This window comes from Neoarthrinium moseri (assembly GCF_022829205.1).
Source record: "Neoarthrinium moseri strain CBS 164.80 chromosome Unknown scaffold4_Wmoseri_CBS_16480, whole genome shotgun sequence".
Classification (NCBI taxonomy): Eukaryota; Fungi; Ascomycota; class Sordariomycetes; order Amphisphaeriales; family Apiosporaceae; genus Neoarthrinium; species Neoarthrinium moseri.
Genome location: NW_026055118.1, coordinates 953,657 through 968,465, shown reverse-complemented (window position 1 = coordinate 968,465; position 14,809 = coordinate 953,657). Strand labels below are relative to the sequence as shown.

Genomic DNA, 14,809 nt, shown 5'->3' with positions numbered 1-14,809 from the left:
ACGGCGCCATCAAACTCTATTTCTGCCTACCGGCCTGTACCATGGTAGAGAGGACCGGGGTGTTATCGACACCACAACTGTTGCTCATCGGTACCTGGTCGTCCAGCAACCTCTGTGTGCATATCGATAATCCAGTTTTAAGGCTGCAGCCGGTTTGTTGACATATACTGCACTGTATAGTCACACTCAGTCAGATGTGTCATGATGGGGCAACAGAGAGCGTCTTGGCTGCGCAATGCTCACCGCCCCATTTAATGCTCCTATCATCGACTGCATCGTGAGTATAATCTTGGAATACGTTCAGGGTGAGGAGCTGTCTGGTCCACCCAGTGCCACTAGTTGTCATCCGGTCCAAAAAGACAGAATGTTCAGGTAGTACACCTAGGTACGCACTCTCTATAAAGCAAGCTTGTTGCTACGATATGCACTCAGCAGATGTGCCAGCGGCATGCCAACGTTATCTACGTCGGCGCATATTTCCAATAATTCTTGCTGCCGCATGCGCAGTTGGTTTAGTACGTTTGTCAGCACCGGCGAGGATCGGAATGTCTGCAACGCGCGGCGCTTGACTGTCGGGACAGTGGAGCCGAGCAACCCGGACCCATCGGGGGATCACTTACTAAGTCTCGCGGTTTCGCTTTCTGGACGGCATCAGCACTGCAAATGATTATGAAGAACTAGTGAATGAGCTGGCATGATCTTTGGGCCGGTGTAGGCTCCGCAACCGCTTCGGCTCCGAGTAGTGTGCCGGCTAGCGAGTCCGCGAACGCGAAACTTATCTCCAACTAGGACCGTCGTTACGTCACTAACACAATACTGTCGAGCTCGGCTTATCGGTTTTCGAGGTTCAATAAACACGACCCATGTGTAGATGGCAATGGTGCCGCCTTACATAGACAAGTGATGTCGTTGTCCCATCACAGGTTAGCTACAGCCCACCGCAGTTTCCAGGCCTTCACAAAAGATTCTGCAAGTCAAGATGCCAGAGTCATCATCCTCTCTCGAGGACCGAACATCAGATCTGACCTCCGTTGCGTCGAGCGGGCTTCGGTCCGTGAGATCAAACTCGGGCGGCATACACACAGAAAAGGAACATGATGGGCATCGGCACTGCCGCTGTGATGGCGATCTACAGCAGACTGCGTCTCGCACCAGCGGAAGGAGCAATCTGCCCGAGATCGCGAGGACAGATACTATGCTGGCCAGGTTGCGTTCAAGAACGTCGGTGCCCCGGTTTACACACCCTCTAAGTCGGGCAAAGACGACGGAGGCTGAACTTGTCGACTTCGACGGGCCTGATGACCCGTATCACCCCCTAAACTGGAATACGCATAAGAAGGTCTCCACGACGTTGCTCTACGGCCTGGTGACAATGACTGCCACATGGGCATCATCCTCGTACTCAGCCGGAACGCAGAAGGTCGCGGACGAGTTCCATGTTGGCTCGCAGGTTGCAGTGCTGGGCACGTCGCTGTTCCTGGTTGGCTTTGGCCTGGGTCCTCTTCTTTGGGCGCCCCTTTCTGAAGTATACGGACGCCGGACCGCCGTGCTCGCCCCCATGTTCATAGCGACCTGCTTCTCCTTTGCAACCGCAGTGGCCAAAGACTTGCAGACAGTCATGATCACAAGATTTTTCGGCGCCTTCTTTGCCGCCGCGCCCGTCACCAACACTGGCGGTGTCCTTGGAGACCTGTTTTCGCCAGCGCAACGGGGGATCGCAATGGCTGGATATGCCATGGCGGTCGTCGGAGGCCCGACCTTGGGACCTATCGTTTCGGCCGCCGTCGTGGCTCAGCCGTGGCTTGGGTGGCGATGGACCGAGTACATCTCTGGTATCCTCCAGGGGTTTGTTCTATTCATGGCTATCATCTTCGTGGACGAGTCTTATCCCCCAAAGCTGCTCGTCTACAAGGCGCGGAGGTTACGTCACGACACCGGCAACTGGGCGCTTCATGCCAAGTTTGAGGAGTGGGATGTCAGCATTGCCGAGCTAGGGAGGAAGTTTCTTGTTCGTCCTGTGCAGCTTCTATGCACACCGATTTGCTTCTTGGTGGCAATATACGCGAGCTTTTGCTACGGCATCCTATACATGCAACTTGGTGCCGTCCCTATCATATTCGGGGAGCTTCGGGGTTGGAACAGTTTTCTTGCCGAATTGCCCTTCCTAGCAGTCATGCTCGGTTCTTTGTCCGGTGCTGTCATCAACATCATTAATCAGCTTTACTACAATAGAGCTTACCATGCGGCTGGCAACCGCGCAGTCCCCGAGAAACGACTTCCACCCATGATGTTGGGTTCTGTCCTCTTCGCTGGAGGTCTGTTCATCACCGGTTGGACAGCCGATCCAGGTGTGGTTCATTGGATTGTGCCGGTTATTGGACTGTATCTAGTCGGTACCGGATTCAACACCATTTTCCAAGCGGCATTAAATTACCTGGTCGACACGTTTCAGATGTATGCCGCGAGCGCGGTCGCTGCCAACACCTTCTTGAGGAGCAGCTTTGCAGCAGCTTTTCCGCTCGTCGTGTCACCCCTCTACCATAATATCGGGGTCGGGCCTGGAACTAGCATATTTGCTGGCTTTGCCTGTCTCATGATTCCCGTACCGATAGTCTTTTACTGTTTTGGGAAGAGGATACGGGCAGCTAGCAAGTGGAGCAAGGCGAGTGTCTTTTGAAGAGTGCTAGATTGGTAGATTCACCTTTATGATACATGATATATACGTTGCATTCATATGACAGAATGACTGAGTCTATCGTGCAAATTTATTATTAGGCAAATAGCGCAGTCAATGTTCGTGTGTGCCATCCCACCTAGACGACCTGGCAGGATTTGGCTGAAATTTGTGCACCTTACTATAACTTCCACGAGGAAGCGTCATAACAAACCCAAGAGCGATACTGGCAAATATAATAGTAGTCTCGCCGCACAGACGCCTTTCTCTCTATTTCCAAGATTTCCCTCGTTGACCCGGTTGGTCGAGATCCACGACTGAATGTAAGGAAGTGAGACATACGTCTCGGTTCATCATCATGCTAGAATAGTCATTGCTCTTTAAACCTAACGACATCCAAGATACATCTGCAGGTTTCCCTTGGATCCAAGTTTGTTTCATCCATAATTGTGCTTATTGATGACAAGTAATGTTATATGCGTATAGACTGAAGACGAACCGAGAAAAGGCTCGAAAGTCTACATAAGTTGATTCGTATATCAATTGAAGGCGTTTAGGCCGGCTCGGGGCTATCGTGAGGCCGACCAGTTTACAGTAGCTCATGGTGCCGCGTGTGCGAGATTTCGAGAAGAACAACTCGAGTCGTTTTGAAATGAATAGTATGCACTTAATGGCAGTTGTCGCGACGCCACCAAGTCTACTTAAGTAAACTAAGAGAGCCGGAACGCTTGTTCCACCGCGCGGCCCAAAGTGGGCCCGTCGCACCGAGTTCGTCTGTTTCTCGGTCCCAACAGTCTATCTCGTAGCTTGAGTTTCAATGCTAGCCCAAGTCGCCACCTTTGTTTATAGGCGTGAGTTTTCCCTGAATGGCCGGCGAGAGATTTGAGTGTTCTTCACTCTGTAGCCTCAACATCTCACATTACTATAATGCATTTGATTGAAGAGTCGGTATTCATCGCCGCACCTCCAGCCAAAGTGTGGGCCATTCTGATAGATCTTGGCACATGGTCAACGTGGAACACCTTTGTCATTAACGCCAAGACTCTGCCTCCGCATCAACGACCCGTTGTGGGATCTGAGCAAGTCATCACTGTAGCGGCGAAGTCCGCTTCCTCTTCCCCCGCAGAATACAGCAACAAAACCATCGCCGTCAAAGACGAACTCGAGTTACGGTGGGCTGGCCAGCTCTTATTTTCGGCCATTTTGCACACCGAACATTGGTGTCTACTGGAATCGACAAATATGGATGGCGTTGAAGGGACCATGTTCATGCAAGGAGAGAAATTTGAAGGCTTACTGGTCCCGGTTGGGAAAGCCATGGGGCTTTTTGAGGACATGCGGCAAGGATATGTAAGGATGAATGGAGATCTGAAGAGGGTCTCTGAAATGGTGGAAATGACGCATCGAAAGAATGAATATAGCTTTGCAACTGTGTAAACTTCTAGTCTTTTGGGAACATACTAGTTGAAATAAGCGTTGTAAACTAGCGGTAATTCTATATGCGTCAAGAGGAAGCACTGCGCGATGAACGATGCAAGAAGGCAACAGAAAACTTGCAAATTCGTAGATATGGCTTTTTTATGAACCACTTTTTTCTCATTTTCCCATTTTCCAGATATAACACCCCATCCATGCTTTTCCGCCCGCCATTGTTTGTGCTGGTTCCCCTGGGTTCCTAAGCCGGGAGCTTGCCAGACTTCTTCGCATTGTAAGTCGCAATGGCGTCCATCAACGGCGGGCTCAGTGCGTCATACGTTTCAAGGCCTAGCTTGTGAAATCGGTCTCGGACCTCAGAAGCCTTGTCCGGAGGGAATCCCTGCTCAATGATGGAGCTGACGAAGGCAGCGAATTGGGGCTCTTGCCAGCCAGCTTTGTCGCTGAGTTCGGTATGGACGAAATCCAGACCTTTGAAGGGATGATCTTGAACGATGCGGCCAAACAAGTGAACACCGCACTTGGAGCATGCATGACGTTGAATAGCAGCGCTCTCATCAACGATCTGCAGCTTGGACTCGTTGGCAGTCACCTTCAGGTTGTCCTTCGGGGTGACACCAACGATTGAAAAGAGGGCATTGGCCGGTTTCCAGCATTTCGAGCATCCGCAAGCATGGTTATGGAGAACGTTGCCCTCTATGGTGATCTCCACCTTGTCACTACTACAGTGGCATGTGAGCTTGCCTCCAGGGAAGTCAGACTGACCGGCCTTGATGCCGTTATCGATAGCGGGATGAAGCGAGTATGACATTCTGAGTTGACAAGCGCAATGGTTGGGTTGAGGTAGTTGTTTAAACAGAATGCTAACTTTGTAGGCGACGGGTAGTTTTAAATCAGGAATACACGTATCGGCAGTGGCTATTATATGAACAGTGTAAGTCGGCATTGTGTGATTGTCTAATGCCGTCGCGCCATGATGGGGTTCGGACTTTGCTCGGTGATTCTGTAGGAGCTCGGGCGACAACATCGTGCAATCAGCCTAGAATAATACATCGATCCAAAGATCCAATGACGGCACCTCGGCAGTCCTCGCATCCCGCTTACGATACCTTTCCGTATATCTTACCCGGACCCGACGTGGAGGTACTGCTTATCGACTACGCCCCGCCCCGCGGCGAGAAACCAGGGCGAGGCACCGGGTTTATGTCTGCCAGTCGTCTGGGCGTGCTATACCGGTTCCCACCTGTGACACTAAGAAACCTTATTTGCTTTGAGTCAACGAATGATCTGCCGCCAAGTGCGGGCGCATTAATCACCGGATTCACCCGCCCTTGGGCGGGATAGCTCGGTGTAGATTCGGTGAGTGCGGGATTCGACGCACCGGAAAGTTCGCAAGAAGCAACCCCAACGTGACGGAAATCTCCTCACGAATCTCGATTGCTGATGCCGAGGCAAACAGTCTCCAACAATAGCCAAGGACCTCTATTCATCAGCACGATAAGCTGTTGACGACAGCGCTGCATTCCTTGGCGTAAGGTCATCTAGAGAAGGGCCTTGGCCTTAACATGCCGGCCTTGAACATTACTTTTGTCCATGGCAGTTTCTCAAAATGTAGACCGCTTGTAATAAAGGAAAACAAGGCCGCATTTCTCAGAATACATGCTCACAAAGATTCGTGATAGGCCTGTCACATTGACCGTTGTTGGCAATCTTGTTTCCGTTGAGCTCCCACCTATTGATGCTCCCGGCGGGCTCTTCACTGCTTTCGAACCCTGTTACTTTACTTATTCTTGAAATTACACTGTTTCGTCATCATCGAAAGCGTCTTGCGAATGCTAATGTTGGCCACTAGGAACTTGAAAGGGAAGTTGATGGGGGCTTTGGTCATGTGGTGGGTGTGGCAGCGGACCTGAACCGCAAACGGAGCAACAGCCCAGAGATTGTGTCAATTGAGTCAAAGCGAGGAGGCGTCGACGAGGCCAAATGTTGTCAGAATGGGCGGTTCTGCACAAAATGGACTATACGTCCTTGTTGTTCGATATGAGCTACCAATATGCCCCATGATCACTTTGGCCGGTGGTAATACCACATTACTTAGACCAGATTAGCGCCCTCCCATATGTGTATCATCGTGGCATAATTAACTCACCTAGACGGCGTTCGCGATGTTGATCATGATGATGGACGTACCCAGAAGTCTTGGTAAAGACTAGGCGGTGTCTGCAGCCTATCGGTGTCATGCTCCAAACACAATCCGTGCAAAAGAGTGCATCGAAGATCTCAACAGCAATTCTTCGAGCCTGCGTTAGATCATGGTAAATCGGATGAACGGTCCCTGAGAAGTACAACTACAGATCTTGGAAAGCCAAGTGAAAGTGGTCTTTTGCGATGCTCTGAGCCAATCATGCCTAGTACAGTGCAATGTTCAACTTCGAAATGCTATCGGTCCTAAGACCAATTGGCCATGTCTTAGTCGGGCGCAAATCCTTTACTTCAATAGCACGAGCAAAGTGATTGCATATAACTGCTTTACCCAAATCTCATACCAATTGCAGTCTGCAGGGTATAGTGTCGGCGGTGCAAATGGAAGCTAACCATAGAGCAGTGCCGCATGCAAGGCACCATGCCCACGCATCAAGCTTACTAAGAAGCATAACCTGCCCCTCTGCGGTCTAGTGGTGCTTTCGCTGAGAGGCCTACACTCTGAGGCACTTTTCAAGCATTAATAGACTTTTCTATACTGTACTTCGGTTGGCCTACCTGTCCTCCTGGCCCTTGGTCATGCGACTTGGCACGTGCTGTTTTCTAGTCCGTCACATGGCCATGGCCTCCAGAATGCTCTGCTCTAGAGCTGGAGGCTGACGTATGTGTTGCTGCTGTGTTTTGCTGTCGATATTATGTCGAGAGGCTCATTCTGCAGGAGCGCCAGCTCTGAAATTGGCGAGACAGAAGACGTCTTCGTGGAAGCTTATCTTATCGACCCGGCTGACTGAGGAACCTGGCGCTAGTTACGTAGAGATGCATCCAGCCCCATGGGTTAGAGTGAATTTCACATTATACCCGAGTATCACTGGCCTGCCAGAGCCACGCATAATTCGATATGCGCAGAACTTGGGCCCTAAAACAGTGGCCATGCCCCCCATACTTGCATGTCTAAATCGCCCTGGGGCGAGTACCGTATACTGCCACGTCAGGAAAGATGCACGCAAAGCCAGAATTATGTATGAGAGGGTGACGAATCCACTTAGCAATACCAAAGGATGGTTGGCGGCACGGCACACGGTAACCAACCGATCCTCGGCGGCTCTCCCAGGAACGGGTGCCACGCGGTGCCACGGTGCTACGGGATACGGTTCTGGCGTGCACAGCACCAAAAGGTCTGGACCGTGGCAGACCTTTGCTTTGGACTCTTGGAGGCCCTGATGGTGTGCTTGAGTCGGAGCGGCGACTGCCCGCCCTGGCCGTTTCTGAGCACCGGGGGAAGTGTGGGGTAGAACAGACGCGATTGGGACAAGTGCATGAACAGGCATAGGATCTCTAAATCCCATAGTGTCATCATACAGGAGCCTGATGCCATGTGTCACTTGTGGTGCCCGACTCTCCAGTCCTCTGTTCTGTGATCCCAGATGCTATTGTTAACACATAGTACAGAGTTGCGGCTCCTCCGGGCTCTGTCCGGTCCAGCACACCTTGGGACCTGATAGTGGGCCACGACTAGGGGTCTGTAGGGGTCCCATGGTCCGCCCCCGCTTCTCCCGCCCACTAATTGCTATGTATGGTAACAGTGCCATAGTAAACGGTTAGTTAGTTGCCAAGGTCCCTAGCAGCAGAGCCCAGGACCACTGGAGCAATGGAGCTCCGCTGCCCAGGCTGCGTTTAGTACAAACGTCATGGTTCAGCGCAGGTGGGTCTGGACCCTGATTCTTCTGGTCTGGGTCCGGTTGACATTTGCACGCCTTGCGTCGGGCTCGACCATTCCTTCAAGATCGTCCCCAAAGTCTCGGCCGCCAACCTTGGAAACTCTTGTCTCTCGAACCCGACAATCATCCCGGGCCGGAAGCCTCGCCGTAGACCTGCTCTCATACAGATAAGGCGGCCATCTGCAGCTGGCGCAGCATTGAACCAAGAATGAGCAGGCGTCGGAGCAATGCAGGGAATGAGCACGCCGCATGACAGTCGTTCCCCTGATCAACTCAGTGACAGGGCGGGCGTTTGTGCCAGTAGCCCGAGCTTCACAATCTCCTCTGGAGCAACTCCATCCCATCGCGACGACTCGACAACTGAAGCCAGCCATGGCTCCAGCGATGGCCCAAGGAATCCAAGCACCGGGAGACAGCCTGGCTTTGAACATGGCTACCAAAACGCTTCCGTGCCGACAGAAACCACTCCATTCGACATTTTCCGCGCCCTACACAAGCTTGCGGTACGCCCAAACCAGCAAATAGCACTCGACGCCATACACATGTCGAGGCCGTTCGTCGTCACAGATGTGTCGGGACTCGACGAGGCTGTTATCTTTGTCTCCGATAGCTGGCTGACACTGACGGGATACGATCGCGAGGATATCCTGGGGAAGAACTGTCGTATTCTTCAGTCCCCGCCCGGCAAGGTTAGCCCTGGCCGCCCGAGCGAGTTCAACATGGGTGCCTCAGCCTACGAACTCAAGCAGAAGATTCGTACCGGTCAGGAAATTCAACATGTCATCCTCAACTACAAAAAGACCGGAGAAGTCTTCATGAACATGCTAACCATCATCCCTATTTCTTGGGACACGCCGGATATTCGTTTCATATTCGGCTTTCCAACCGACATGTCATTAGCATCGCTCCCTGCCAACTTCCGGCTCGATGCGCATACCATGAATGTCATGGCAAGGAATCTTGACTTGCCAGATTCCGTGGACGCCATGATAACGCAGCTCAGTGGTCATTATAGGATGCAGCCTAGCAATTCGCAAGTGAAGCAGGACAATCCTAATCGTGGTGAAAATTCCCAAAAGCCTCACTTCAGGAGCCCAACGGAGCAGAACCAAAGGATTTCCCAACTGTTATCACATTTGATGTCAGATAGCGATTTCATGTCACATGTCGACACTGATGAGTGGAATAGTATGCTCCTGGAGAACACGGGTGGTTTGGTCCAAGTGCTTTCCCCCAAAGGAACCATTGTCTTCATCTCATCATCATCACACCGACTGCTAGGTTATCGCCCGGATGAGTTACTCGGTACCTGCATAGAAAGCATTTGTCACCCCTCCGATGCCGTGGCAGCATTGCGGGGGCTGAAGAGTTCTTCTGCTGACAGCCCGATCGAGTTGAACTTCCGGCTCAGGCGACAGGATGGCCAGTATTTACTGTTCCAAAACTATGGCGCCACGTGGAAAGAGAATCCTCGCAAATGGGCCGTTCTCGTTGGATACCCGCAAACCATGTTCCCTCTCCACAGTCAAGTCATTGACCGAAACGTTGGCTTTGGCGATCGGGACATATGGTTTAAAGTGTCAACATCAGGCCTGGTCTTGCATGTCTTCCCTAACCCGCAGCCAGCCCTTGGGATCCAGACAACAAGCCTGGTCGGCACTATGCTGGGCACTCATATCAACGATCAGAGCGAACGGGTACAATTCCAATCTGCGTTGCTGAACACGCGGTTAGATGTGACCACATCGACCCTACGGCTTCGTACCGCCCGAGGTCACGATCTGCCAACACAGATGTTGTTTTACCCTGGAGAGACTAGTGGCGACACAAAACCTCATTTCCTCCTGGTGCAATGTAGAATATTAAAGCCCCCAGCGCGAGGCGCAAGTTCGTACTTCTAGTTTTCTTCACGTATCGTGCTTGAATCTAAGTTAAGTACAGATCCTTCCTCAACGACTGTCCCACGATCGTCTACGCATCACTCCGTTTTCACTACAGCAGGTCAGGATAACCACGACATTCTACAGGACCTCAACGTCGATATGTGCGAGCCACTACAACTAGAATCACATCGCCTCCATCATCAAAATCAAATTCTCAGCCGAGAACTGCAAGAAATGATGCGGTTGTCGAAGCAACGCAGGCGCTTTAAATTACAAGGGGAGACATTTCGAGGGTGTGCCAATTGCCACACGAGACTGTCACCCGAGTGGCGGCGTGGACCCAGCGGCAAGCGAGATCTGTGCAATGGTTGCGGCTTGCGGTGGTCAAAGAGGGTGAGTCTATCAACTTCGGCATATCCAACCTCTCTAGCATACCACGACCACGTCATGCTAATGTAAAACAACTAGCCAAAAATAGAGCATTCTGATGATGCAGCTGAAGTCTAGTATATGGCGGCCGTTACATCCACCCTGGACTCACCCGTTCCTCACCCACAGCCAAATATGTGGCTATAATGCAACGCGCATGGTGTGGAGTATTGGCTGGCATGAAATTATGCTTATTTCCATGATTATTTTCATTAAATTCAGCGTAAGAATGCTGATCTAGATACCCCACGATGCAATGTTTAGGCGCGTTTCGATGACGTTATCTGGTGCAGGCCATTTTGGCTCTGCGTTGTCAGTTGAGTATTTCGACATTTAGCTGTATCTATGTATATATCACTGCACAGAATTATCGGAGTCTCCCCTTGATCACTGACAATATATCTGATACCTGAGAGATTCTCTCAAATATGAGATCCGGAAGCTCCTCAATTGTGAGCACGTCCTCCAATATAGTATCTACCCGATCAATGTCAGTCCTGTTCGCACGATTCGCCTCACGGAAATCTGCGTTGAGCTTTTCTGTCTGTACGCTTCTCGTCTTGAGCCGATCATAGTTACGTTGAATGTTACTTCGGTCGAAGGGTGCGGGACTATCGATCGACATGTACGCCGGAGGTACGGACCCTGGCGACGTTGTGCAATTGAAACTTGATTGAGTGGCCCCGCTCGAGGAGGGTGTTATGAACAGTGATGAATCTAGATCGACCGTTGGCTCGCCCATCAGCTCGAGCAGAGGCATGGGGAAGCTCTGTACAGAGGGTGCTGGCGAGGGAATGGCAAAGCCCGTATTGGGTTGCAACGACGAGCTCTGATCCACCGGCCATTGATAAGGCAGTTCAGAACTATCTCCGGTATTAGCCTCTAAATGCATGGTGATGTGATCAATAGAGGCCAATAGGCATATTTAAGCCCCTTACCTATCAGTTGTATACCCCTCCTCGCTGAGTTGGCCCCGCTGCGTTAATTGGCCTGGTAGCTGTGAAAAGGAAATAGCTGGGATCATAAAGTTGGAGTGATAGTAGACGTAGACTTGACTGGGTCAGCTTTACTGCGTCTCTTGACCGAGAAGCGCTGGACATACACGGCGAATACTGTGTCATCAATGACGGTAGGTCACGGTTCTGCATGCCAGGAACGAGGAGACTGAATAGACTCCACCAGGCATCCTGCTCGGACATGTTGCGCCCGATTCTCTCCACTTCGCCCTCCTGGTCGATGTTCATGAACCGCTCCTCCCACCCTTTAGGTCTCGCATCGCAGGGTGGCTGTTGTGTCGCATGGTTGCTCACATCGCCTCTCGTATCGAATGATCGCCAGCACCTCTGACATCGATACGAGAGCATGTGTCTCCGGCTCAAATGCTGCCTAAGTTTCACTTAGTTCTTGAAATATCACATAGAAGGGGACAGATCACAAACTTCAATCGGCTTATACCGGCGCAACCGCCCTCACGATTGGATCCGCCTCGACGTAGGCAGCTCTGAAACCTCTCATATGCCTGATACGGACACGCCAGACGTGGTAATTTCGGCTTGTCACATGGGAGAGGGAGCATGCGCCTGCGTTTATTGTTCCTGTTCTCTCCGTCCTCGCCGTCTCCACTTCGTTTCCCCTTGGGCCGTTGACCCTGAACGTCGCCAGTGTTGGAACTAGAAGAGATAGATCCTGCGAAGCCAACACCGGAGGATCCACTCGCCGTGTGCATATCTTCCATGTGTTCCACATCGTTAGGTGCCACCTCTTCTGCGTCAGTTTGATCGCTCTCATCTAGTTGGGATTCGTCAGAGTCAATCCCGGCCGAGTCGTCGGGTTGAGAGGCAGTTTTACAGTGTGGCGACAGGGACACAAGCATAATTTGGACGTTGACGAGGCCAACTTGCCTAAGTTGGACATTGGACTGAATATCGAGTAGTTGATACTCTAACTTTGTGTCGGGTACAACAGAGCTTTCGATATGCCGTGTTATATTTGTCGTGCCTGATGCGCTTGAAGCGGACGAGACATCACTGGTTCTGCTTCGATATCTTGTCTTCTCATCTTCTGAGAAGTCTACCTGTACTCCTTCATCCACGAAATGAGGCAAACTTGTTGAGTTGACGGCGTGATATCCTTGAGACTCTGATTTGTAGACTTCTGGTAAGTCCACCTGGACGCCCTCATCAACAAATTGGGGAGCATCCGGGCAATCGACACCAAGACGCCCCCGCAGTGTAGGTTGAATTATATCGGGTATTTTGTCATCAAAAATATCCTTGCCCGCGTTAGTATTATTCTCATTCTTGACATCGAACGCAGCATCTTGCCTCCGGCCATTGTTGAGGGTAGTTCTACTTCCACACGTTGGGCATGGGCTGATGCTGAGGCTAGCACTCGGTGTAACACTTCCCACATTTCCGTTCTTTGCGGAAATTAAATCTGGCTCGCGTTTTACCATGCTGCCATATAGTTGCAGAACTGACGACTGCGAGGGGTTGTAGACGCCAAGCCGAGTCTTGAGCAGAGCCTCTAGCTTTGTTAATTGTGTTTCAACATCGGCGAGATAGCTTGAGGCAGCATTAGCAGGACTCTGCGCGGTCAGGAGTTTCAGAAAATGGCTCACCTCTCAGAGTCCTCTTGTCCAACTATAGCACATGGTTCGCTAAAGATCTCGAAAAGACCTCTGAGCAACTTCTCCGCCTGTCCAATCTTATTTTCGGAGGATGGTAGGCCGAAGACATCTGAGATATTGCTAGCAACTCGAGGGTGAGGAAGGCACTGTCTCAACTGCTGAATTTCTTCATCTGTGAGATTCCTTGGAGATGAATGAGATTCTGGTAGAGAGGTTCTCTGCAAGAAGTTACCAGCTATAATTTGGTCTTCGTTCGCAACAGACGGCAGGCTTTCTGGTTGTGTACCCCAGGATGCGCAATGCGAAACAATAGATCCATTGTCATGGTCCATTCTGTTGAATCTCTCTATGGCTGCCTGTGAGGTTGCAGGCTGCATACGAGCCCAAGGGGACTGAACAATGGGAAGTAATATGGGAGGGTTCTCCCATACCCTATACTCTCCCATGAGATACAGGTCTGTATCAGTGATTCTGCCACCACGGAAGTTGTAATATAATTGTGACTCGATTTGACGATTCTTTGTTTTTCGTTCAGTAGGAACTGGCTCGGTCCTAATGTTGTCATCATCATCATACTGGGGAATCTGTGGTGAGTTAGACTCGTGCCAGCTGGAACCAATATAGCCCAGGTCCGGCACTTGCGAAATCCATGTCTCGATGTCCATATATCTCCCCCACTCCTGGTGTTTCCCCATCTGGTGTAGAGCGCTTTGTTCGTCATGCCACGCTTTTACGTGCGGAGGAAAGGCTTCAGACGGTTTCAACGTGACCGGAAGGCTGGTATCCGGAGTACGCGGGAAGTCAAAGGAGGGTAAGTCTGTCGACAAGGGCTCTTCACCGTCTTTACCCCAGACAGAGATCGTGATAAGTGGACTTTGATGAGCTAATGGGTAGGAGTTCATTAGCGAATCTTCGTCATTTGGCCAAAAGCCACCTTTGGAATTTGGTGATAACTCGAACTGTCTGTGATTTTCATCGACCAGCGGACCGCTCTCCCTTTTTGGACTTTCTGCAAATGCCAGACTTGAGTCTGAGCCGTGGGATGATTCTTGTGAGTTATCAGTGTTACTTCTTGGTCGGCGTAATATATTACGGGGCGGTGGTAAGCCGAAACCGATCCGAGGCAACTGCGTGGTGGCTATTTGAGGCCCACCAACTGCAGTGTTCAGACTCGGCATCTGCTGCTGACTTCGCCGATGCTTTCTGCCCCAGCTTGATGAACGGCTGGGTGGTGCCAGACTGTCTCGTGATTCATGCCGAGAATGTGACCCAGATTGGTCGGCCTCATGCTCATCATCGTAATCACAGCTAATTTCGCTTGGTTGATAGGCACTTGGCGTACCAACCGTAGCGGGCGGGGTGTGCAGGAATCCAGGATTCCCGGAGGGTTGTACTTGTCCCTGTGGATAATATGCAGATGGGTGTTCGAAGTCTGCATGCCTATCGCGGTACCAAGGAACATTACGGTGCGCCTGGTCCGGGTCCAACAGCTGATGATCCGATGGGGCCTTTGACTCTCCGCCGTCTCCTAAGGGAGACGAGGCATCGTACGAGGCCATTTCATGAATCGACTGAAAGGCTGTGTCCGTGTGGCTATTCGCGTCGTGGAAAACGTTGACGCGAGGCTGTCACCACGCCCTATTTAGGACGACGATCACTATTGTGTAGAAACTAAGAGGCTCCTGGTGCGATGCTCAGCTAGTAATCATGCGAAACAGATGCTAGCATCCTGACAAGTACGTGACAGTATTCTGTTTGTGATGAAATGTGCGGATGTCCCTCGGGGGTGGGTGATGTGATCCAATAGAGAAGTTGGGGGCTGAATACACGAATGTGTCCC

The 14,809-nt window shown here is 51.2% G+C and overlaps 4 protein-coding genes across 4 annotated transcripts; 2 read left to right on the top strand and 2 right to left on the bottom strand.

Annotated features, from left to right (window-relative positions):
- Positions 1-979: 979 nt before the first annotated feature.
- Positions 980-2,677, top strand: JN550_002092 (uncharacterized protein; the record flags this gene model as incomplete). The annotated part of the gene is made up of 1 exon (XM_049313350.1): positions 980-2,677. One exon carries the CDS (start codon positions 980-982, stop codon positions 2,675-2,677), a length of 1,698 nt encoding a protein of 565 aa, XP_049176153.1.
- Positions 2,678-4,349: 1,672 nt separating this feature from the next.
- On the bottom strand, positions 4,350-4,919 carry JN550_002091 (uncharacterized protein; the record flags this gene model as incomplete). The annotated part of the gene is made up of 1 exon (XM_049313349.1): positions 4,350-4,919. The coding sequence occupies one exon, from the start codon at positions 4,917-4,919 to the stop codon at positions 4,350-4,352; it is 570 nt and encodes a 189-aa protein (XP_049176152.1).
- A 3,336-nt stretch (positions 4,920-8,255) lies between these two features.
- On the top strand, positions 8,256-9,929 carry JN550_002090 (uncharacterized protein; the record flags this gene model as incomplete). The annotated part of the gene is made up of 1 exon (XM_049313346.1): positions 8,256-9,929. One exon carries the CDS (start codon positions 8,256-8,258, stop codon positions 9,927-9,929), a length of 1,674 nt encoding a protein of 557 aa, XP_049176151.1.
- Positions 9,930-10,707: 778 nt separating this feature from the next.
- On the bottom strand, positions 10,708-14,528 carry JN550_002089 (uncharacterized protein; the record flags this gene model as incomplete). The annotated part of the gene is made up of 5 exons (XM_049313345.1): positions 10,708-11,203; positions 11,279-11,390; positions 11,443-11,726; positions 11,780-12,904; positions 12,961-14,528. The coding sequence occupies 5 exons, from the start codon at positions 14,526-14,528 to the stop codon at positions 10,708-10,710; spliced, it is 3,585 nt and encodes a 1,194-aa protein (XP_049176150.1).
- Between the last annotated feature and the right edge of the window lie 281 nt (positions 14,529-14,809).